This window comes from Theobroma cacao, chromosome 1 (genome assembly GCF_000208745.1).
Source record: "Theobroma cacao cultivar B97-61/B2 chromosome 1, Criollo_cocoa_genome_V2, whole genome shotgun sequence".
Lineage (NCBI taxonomy): Eukaryota > Viridiplantae > Streptophyta > Magnoliopsida > Malvales > Malvaceae > Theobroma > Theobroma cacao.
In genome coordinates, this window is record NC_030850.1 from 7,998,668 (window position 1) to 8,007,783 (window position 9,116).

The 9,116-nt window shown below is 34.2% G+C and overlaps 1 protein-coding gene across 4 annotated transcripts; it reads right to left on the reverse strand.

Moving 5' to 3' along the window:
- On the reverse strand, window positions 939-6,676 carry LOC18611950 (beta-galactosidase 6). 4 transcript variants are annotated; one of them, XM_018129527.1, is made up of 19 exons: window positions 6,568-6,676; window positions 6,279-6,492; window positions 5,160-5,255; window positions 4,949-5,061; window positions 4,789-4,855; window positions 4,534-4,626; window positions 4,283-4,426; window positions 4,087-4,181; window positions 3,637-3,742; window positions 3,333-3,417; window positions 3,129-3,247; window positions 2,826-2,990; window positions 2,558-2,739; window positions 2,371-2,462; window positions 2,093-2,202; window positions 1,860-1,967; window positions 1,658-1,768; window positions 1,300-1,445; window positions 939-1,160 (listed from the first exon to the last, which is right to left on the reverse strand). In XM_018129527.1, exons 2-19 carry the CDS (start codon window positions 6,447-6,449, stop codon window positions 1,010-1,012), a joined length of 2,154 nt encoding a protein of 717 aa, XP_017985016.1. In that variant the 5' UTR covers window positions 6,450-6,492; window positions 6,568-6,676; the 3' UTR covers window positions 939-1,009. The 4 variants fall into 4 exon arrangements, with proteins under 4 accessions (XP_017985016.1, XP_017985022.1, XP_017985027.1 ...); XM_018129533.1 differs by having other exon boundaries at window positions 4,949-5,065; window positions 6,279-6,427; window positions 6,568-6,665; XM_018129538.1 differs by having other exon boundaries at window positions 6,279-6,427; window positions 6,568-6,589.

Below are 9,116 nucleotides of genomic sequence, written 5' to 3' on the forward strand. Positions count from 1 at the left end.
TTAATTAAAGATAAAATTATCTTTTTATTTTTATCACGATAACAAATTATTGAAAATACTAACTGTTGTGAAAAATATTTTTTTGAATGGAGTGTCAATTTTAAAAACTAATGAAGTTTTGTGTAATTTCGATGAAAATTTAAGATGAATAAAGTATTTTACCCAAAAAATTATTATTTGGGCCCATGTAAGATAGAATAATGCTGTTTTGGCCAATATTGAGATAACCCTTTTACTCACAAATGATATTTATTTGATATATTAAAAAAATTCATGAATAATTATTTAGAAACTTGCCAACAACTCCTCCAATTTTAGCAATTAAACTTGGATCCAGGCCACCCAAAGGAGCCAGACCTAGTTGAAACAGCCCATATATGCTTCAACGTGCATGCAGTATTCCAATTAGTGGGATTTTTGGTTCCAATACTCCTTCCGATTTGGGCAGGCAGATCGAATCGCATTGAACTGGGGCTCCCCTTGCAGACCCAATCTTTCCTTTCCAAGAAAAGCTGAACCACTTTCTTGAAAACCTTCCGAGGAAGAACAAATACGCTTTACCAAATTCTTTGAATACTGAGGAGGACAGAATTGATGAGCTGCAAACTACAAGCATAGAGTGCCATTGGTTATTCCGAAAGGACAAATTGAATGGCTCTGCGGCTACGCCATCGGACCTTAGGGTTCTACATTGGCTTTTGGCTATGGGTGCCAGTGACCGTATCATGCGGTTGCTCGGAGCATATATGGGCCAACGTCTTAGACTACCGAATGTGCTCTTACAGCATTCTACCATGCAAAACCAAAGTTGATTAGAGTACTGCATTGTATCTGTAGATTTATTTTTGTTTATATGCCAAATTGAACATTTGGTAATAAATTAAGCACTAAAGCTGCAAGTAATTCTATACGGAACAAAGAATCTTAGATGCTATAAATGAATTATAGATTAATGGTTTATATATTAACCAACATGGAGAGTGCATACACATTAATAAGGTTATATATATTATCGAGGGAGGTGATAGTAAGGAGTTTGTGAATCAAAATCAGCAACTGAGATGGTGTGTAATGAGATATGAAGAGGATCTCCATTCAACTCTTCAAGTACAATTAATAGATTTCCAGAAGGTTTGAGAAATGCTCGAGGCACATGGTACCTGCAATATCAACCAAAAGAGAGTATGCAGCTGTTAGTTTTGCATTTCTGTCAACAATCTGTAATGAATCAATCTGTGCATAAATGTGTCACTGTAACTTATATAATATATAATATTGGAAGGTGTAATGAATACTTACAAAGTTTGCGAGGGAACTCCTTTGGAAGTAAGAAATGAAACCCAATAGCGACCAATACTTTGTCCATTCACCCAAACTTCTCCTTTTCCCATGCTGCTTAGGTTTAAGGCAATGGGATCATCTCCAGTAGGTGCATCAAAAACAGTCTGGCAAATCACATGGAATTGTTGGAAAATGTTAGTTTTCTTTTTGTTATTACATTATATCAAAAGTTCCTGTAAAGAAAATGCAAAATTTTACCAATTTGGTTTTGAATAAGCTAAGGCTTAACTGTCATGAGACATCCAAAAACTCCATCCATGTTAATGTATGGACATGTATGAGAGATTATGTAGCTCTTTCATGAATTATACTTTACCTTGTACCAAGTGAGTGACTGATTGGCAGAATGATCAATCTCACTACTCCACTCCACTTCATCTAAATTTTCTTCTTTATACACCTGTAACTTCTCCCCTAGCAAGCCAACCTACACATACACAATTTGTTAATATTGCCCTGGTGAAATAGTCTATTTTTCTATTGGCTAGTAGTGCCTAGTGTTTTAGGAAAAGGAAAACCTGATATCCCCATGTATAATTGGTAAAATCATATAACTCTGTTTCAGAGCATTGAATTTCCACTTTTGTCAATCCAGCAAATCTGCTCTCCAGGAAAGGTCCTGAATCCTGTTAAAAGAAAATCATATAATGACAACATGACTTATAATCATATCTTAATATAGTTGGAGTAATTTCAAAGAGTAGTTCCTACAATATATAACATAGTTTGTGGCTTGAGAGAGATTAATTACCGGTAATCCAACCATAACACTGAGTATTGATACATTGTTCAGACCATCAATTAGGTCAATTGGAATATCCATAGTAAAGCCTTTAATATTATGGCTCCCATGTCCAGCTTCTGAGGAAAAGAAGAGATCAGCAGTTAATAATTTTTTCTAGCTACTTGAATGGCATACTATAATTTTTGAATGGTATTCTTTTCATCTAAATCAAATTCAATTCTAGATTACTTAGGAACAACCATAAATTGTTATAATTTTACATTAACAAAAATAGAAATTTGTACCTACAAATTTGTTGTTGATGTAGGAATGCACGACATGTCCCTGGGACTCAATGTGAAGCACAGGTTCAGTGCAAGATGAATTGGGTTGAAAGCTGCTTTCAGCATGTTGTTTGCTAACATTAATTTCTTCCATAAATTTGTTCAAAAAAAGAGAAAGGGATATAACTGAAATAACAGCATATGATACCTGAGAGAATACCAAAGGTAATCAGATCCATCTTTGGTTGTATTCATGTGCTCTAACAATGAATTTGCTTGCAGTGAGGTATCTAAGAAGTTTGGGATGACATCTCTGAATTCTTCCCAGCTATCAACTGCATCAAACATTTTGCTTGACGTCGTAATTCTCTTGTTTGGCTGTGTTTTTACCTGACATTAATGTTAATTAAATTAAATTATTGGTTAATTAATACATAATTATTTACGGATGCACATATAGTAAAACCACAACTTACCTTTGCAGTGTTGAAAATTATATTCTGACAGTCTGGTAGAATGCTTATGGACTTTGGCAACAATTCAAACGAATTGTTCCGGAATTGCAAAGTCGCATTGTTTGTTGAATCATTGTTTACAAGAAATGCAACACATCCTCCACTTCCTTCTTCAAAAACATAAGCCTAAATCAAAATCAAAACATATAATTAGTTGTTGGCTTGTTGCTCCAAGAGAAGTGTTAAACATCGATTTCTGATAATTCTTCTGAAACATTTTGCTGTGCAGTGGATATATATATAGTATAGTGAGAAGGAGTTCACCTGTTGAAATTGACCTATGGAGAAATTGGTTTGCACTCCCTCCAGTAAAGGAGTAGAGCAATTCTTTATTACAGCATGCAATTCCTTAAGATGACCCCATTTTGGTTGTCTTAGCAAACCTGAAGTAGAACTCATTCCAACAATCAAATTACTTTACGAAAGAAACTAGGAAAGAAAAATCTTACATCTAATTAATTAACTCACCATATTCATCAAGAGGAGCCTGATCGTAGTAACTCGTGATCACGTAAGCAGATGCCGTCCTCCCAAAATTCGTTCCACCATGGTACTAGATTTGAAGGTTTCATCAAGAAATTCATGTTAGATACGGAGAAAAGAAGGGGATGGTTTTCATCAAGAAAAGCCATGTTAATATGGAAAAGCTATAAGGGCAATGTGCTTGAAAATTAACTTTGGAAGGAAGGCAATTGTTGTATAACAAGTGAACAACATATAGATATTAAAATGTTGAGTAGGTCTTAGCCCAATGAATCATAAATAGCCTTACCATGTAGTAATTTATGTAACTTCCCTTTTTTGCTATGAAAAGTGCAACATGAAATGCAATATCTTGAGCTGATCTTATGTATGGCTCTCCACCATATACTTGATAGCTTCAAAAAAGATTAGAATTAGTTGCCACAATAAATAAATTCCAAATTTTATTTTCAAGTATATGCTTAGGTATGAGCAACATTCAGAAATTACTTTTTATAAATGTAATTGTAATAGATAAAAAAAAAATACTAACATTCATATTTTGGCATGTCTTATATTGATTTTCAATTATAACAACTTATAATTAAGTAAAACTTTCATCTTATAGGATATAGATAAGATCTTTATCCAAACTTCTATGGTCATTTATCACTTGAAGTAAGTCGAAGTGACTTAGTTTTCTTTCTTCCTTTAAAGAAATAAATTAAAGCATAGTAGAAATTTGGTAAAAAAGGCTTACAAAGATGTCCAGTTTTCTGTCCACATGGATGGCTTGTTTGGTGAGTTGGGCCCTCCAAAAGTTTCTCCACATCTCATACCATTGCATGTATTAATCTACAAAACCATTAACAATCAACATATTTTTAGATTTGTTTTGTCCATAAACAAATTAAGAACATTAATTCCAAAGGAAGGAGGAGATAAATAGGACCAACCACTGGATCAGGAGCATCAGTTTGCTTGCACATTACCCATGGCACACCCGTTCCAAGGTCGACTGCCATTTTTGCTGCCCATCGAACATAAGCAGCTCCTTTTTCATGAAAAGCTGCTTCAATGTTTTGATATTCATTCTCAATCTACATATATAGACACATATATATTTTGTTAGTCTTGCTAATAAAAACTTATAAATGTGTTTGAAGATTATGATAGAATTGATTAGGTCTGTCTCTGATGAATTTACCTGTGATAGTATTATTGGGCCTCCTTGCGAAGCATATAAACCCTCTGACTTCATCAAGTTCACTATTTTTGTAGTAAAGTTTTGCATGTAGTACTATACAAGCAGCAAAATCATAAGTAATAAAATATAAAAGGAAAAGAGAGTGTGGGTTTATACCCTTTACTATCATTGTCATCATTGCAAGAAGGAACTAGAAATAAGTAGGAAGAATGAGGAAAAGGAGTGAGGGACCTAAATGAGAGAGTCGAAATGTACCTTAAAAGGTTCGTTATCTGTTCGATACACAATGCCAGGGACATCATGCAACCAAAATGGAAATCCCCTTAACAATTCCGATTCCAATAGCCCACGTTAATGAATGTGAGCCAAACGTGAGAAAGTAGTCAAGTTTATGAATACGGGTGGATCAACTTACCCATAAGTCCATTCACTCTCAATGTAAGGTCCAATCCTAAGGCAAGCATAGAGCCCTTGTGCTTGGATTTCTTTCATGAATTTCACCAAATCATATCTTCCACTACAGTCATACTGCCTAATGCAAAATGATAAAAATATTTTGTAAAATACACATATATGCATACACACATATATATTTTTATAAATAATTGAATTTTGAATCTTCTGACCTGACCGGGTTGAGGCTCATGCAAATTCCAAAACACGTAAGTTTGAATCACATCAACTCCTCCTTCTTTTGCTTTGGCTATCAAATATGGCCACATCTGCATATTATTTATTCTACTTAAACCATATGGCACCCTTTTGCTTTCATTAAGCATTCATGAGAGTGACGTTGATAAGTTTAAAAGGGTAATCTATTTAACGTTCCTTTAATTTATATAATCACCAACCATCATCGCAATTAATATGAAAAAGATATCAGCAATAATTAGAGTTACTCAAGTTTTAACTGCCAAACCATTTCTATTGGCAAGCTAAGCAGATCGTTGCCCACAGACAAAACAAGAGATAAATCTTAAGAAAAATGTGTAGCTATGATGAGCCATACATGTGCATGTGTATATGGACAAAACCTATTTACGGAAAGCAGGCGGCACCTCCTACTGCAAAGTGCGCCCGTGATCCACCTCATGCCCTACTTTTCAATCAAAGAAAGAGAATTTTCATGCTAAAACGACTCTCTTTTTTTTGTATTGAAAGACAAAGAAAAGCGTGATATATGCTTGTTGCTGTTGTCGACATTCATTGATAGAAGAATGCCAAACTTAATGATGGAAGGGAAAAAGGCCAAAATTCATTAGCTCACCCTTACCTGTCTTTACAACGTGAATTTCCATTGTCTCTACGTGGTGTCATAATTAATTATAATTAAGTTCCTTTCTCTACTTTTCCTTTCAACAGCTCGTGAAGTTTGTTGAAATTTAATTACATGATTTTAGCCCCAAGATGAAGTAGAACCTAGGATTCGATCAGACAAATGTAATAATTAAAATAAAGTGATCCATTGATTAAAGTTTAAAGTGATTAAATAATAATTCAATGTAATGTTCTTTCATAATTATTTATGCTAATTAATACACGTCCCATGCACACAGTAGTTTCTGCTTGTGAGCTTTGGCAATAATTGGCCATGTCTGATCAGAAAATTAAAAAGATGCAGGAATTTAATTAACAAAAGATCATTACCAATGAGTAGTTATGGTTGCTAGGTATAAGACAAAAGCAAGAAAGAAAGAAAGAGGGCATGCACTGCCGGTGAGAGGAGATGAAAGAAGATTGATTACCTGAGGAGTGCTGCGAGGATAGTGAATAGAACCAGAAAAGAGAATTTTCCTTTGGCCATTAATGATTAAAGATCTTCCATCATACGTGACAACATCTTCTCCCTCAACGCGGCAGCCTTCTCTGCCGATGCTCAACAGTACTGCAACAACTACATATATCCACCAGACCATCTCATCAGCTGGGACGACAGCTTCTTTAACTTTCAGCTGTGGCCTTTACAAACAAGATATATTTGAGCCAATATTGCAAATCTCTGGTGGGATATATGTTAAAGAAACAAGAAGTCACCTTGCAGCAGGGTTGGTGGTAGGTTGGTGAGCTTGGGCTAGCTAGTGTGTATATATATATATATATATACATACATATATGCTAGGTAGGGAAAGGAATCCAAAGGTCTGCAATTCCTGGAAGTATTCACTTTACAACCTCTATATATAAGCTTTTAGAATAGCACGTCATCTAGCTAATTAATATATATGTTGTCTCAACTAAAGTCTCAAGTTTGAATTTAATTTGATAAATATTTATTCACCCAATTTATAGCTCCTCGTTCATGAAAAAGATGTAAAAATAAAAGTGGAAGGTGTCATGTCTTGTTTCTTAATGTTGGTTCCGAATACAATGCCTGCGGAGGATGCAAAGCCAACAATTGTTTATCATCTTGGCGTAAGGTTTTATTAAACGTAGGAAACAAGAGCCCCAGCAGCAAGAAATTAAGACCAAAGCTTTACTTGTTTTACTAGCTAATTTTCACTTGTACGTGAACCCTCTCAGCCCCTCATTGGTAATATAAACTTGTAAGTCGAAACCCAATGTTAGAATGTCTTTCCAAGATAAAATTGTGAATTCAAAGTACATTGGAATGGAGATAGTAGGAACTCATAGGGAATAAATAATACTTTGAAATTTGGGAGTGTAGAAATTAAATCCATATCAGTGAGACCCTATTTGGTAAGGAGAAAATCTATGAATTTTGAAATTAAAGAAACTAAATTCATATCCAACTCTTTTGTTTGTAAACATTTGTATCCTTCTTAGTAGTTTTGAACCTGTCTCATTTTCTTTCCAGTAGGACTGAGAAGGATATTCTTCTTCCAACATAGCCCAGTCTAATGTAAGCCTTTTTGTTATGGGCCTGTGCCCAACCTCCACATTTATAACAACACTCCCAACGAATGCTCCTTCCTCCTTTCTTTGCCTGCTTTTACGTGGATTGTTTTTTCTTTTTTAAATACAGATTGTTAGTTATTATAATTTTAGTGTTCTCTTTTTTTTTATCATTTTAATTTTTTTTATATGTAAAATCACGGACTTATTAACTCACGTAAGTTTTTATATATATAAAGTCAAAAAATATTATTATTATTATAATAGATCGAGAGAATGAATGATTCAATTTTTTAAAATTTTAAACATAGAATTATACTTTTGAATTGCACTTAAAGACATAAATAAATATATCTAAAAATTTTAATTCAAAATTTTCAAATTTTACTATAAACTATACGTCCAAATTTGCATTAAATAGGTATAAATTATCATATCTTTTTGATAATCTACATATATATATATATATATATCCCCATGTAGTGAATTGGTGGGTATTATAACCCCCAAACTGGTGACAACCCTAACGAAGTTTTATAGTAGCTAGGTTGGACTGAACTTAGAAACCATTCATTAATCGTCACGAAAAGAAAAAACAAAAGAAATAAATAGATGTACTGAGCATAGGGAGTTCAGTCGGTGTAATTGTGGCAGATACAGAAAAAGACAAGTCAACAGGTAAGGTCAAGGTCGGCAACTGGGGGAAGAAGCGGCAGCAGCATGAAAATCACGAGAAGCATCCCAGGAAGTAGGTTCCTTGCATTTATTTAGTTTTTTTCTAAAAATATTAGTAACCAAATAATGTTCATTTCACTTGGACCATCTACATCTGCATCTACATCTACATCTACTGACTATGTGTTTTTAAGGGGTCCCATCCCTTTTTTCCATGACACTGATGTTTTCTCATAAATTTCGTGATCCAAAATTTATTCTCATCCACTCGAAAGTACGGCGGCGTTTTTTGCTACTTGGCTAACTCCCCTTGGTCCAAGGATTGTGGTTGTTAATAAATTAATTAACTGTAGTTTTCATACATTAATTAGAATATTAAGGTATTAGACTAAACGGGTTTCCACTTCACAATGGGTAGGGGCCCCAGCAAAAGGAAGGAGTAGTGTGACAAAGCTTTAGGCCAGATAAATCCTTCACAAGGCGAAGGCTATGCAATGGAGGTCGGCAACATCCTGGTAAGTTCCACTCACACATCCTTATCCAAGCAGAGGTCATTCCCCATGTCATAACTCGTTTAGCATTTAGCATTACACCCATCAGCCTATGATTTTCACTAATGTTTCAACTCCTACCTATACATTTTGACCCTTCTGCCTTTCCACTCTCTCTCTTCTGATTAATTTTGGAAGTCCCAATGGGACTTTCTTATAATTATATTATACATTATTATATGAATGAATGAAGAATAGTTACACTGTTTTTTTTTACTAAGTTTAATTTAGTGATAAATTAGGAAGATTAACCTCAAAGCATGCCTCCATTTTTCTTTTAATTCTATGCATGGATCACTCATTGAATCAGACTATACTTTGAAGTTTTTAATTAATTAGTGATTTACTTAAACCACGAGCTTTTGGCTTATAGAATAGCCCTTTAAGGGGTGTGTGCGTCAAATTAGATCTGGAGGTCGGATCCCCTTTCATGTCTTAATTGCCAACATGTATTTTTTTTAATTAAGTATGGTGAGAGTGAATTATTTAACTCCATTTGATTAG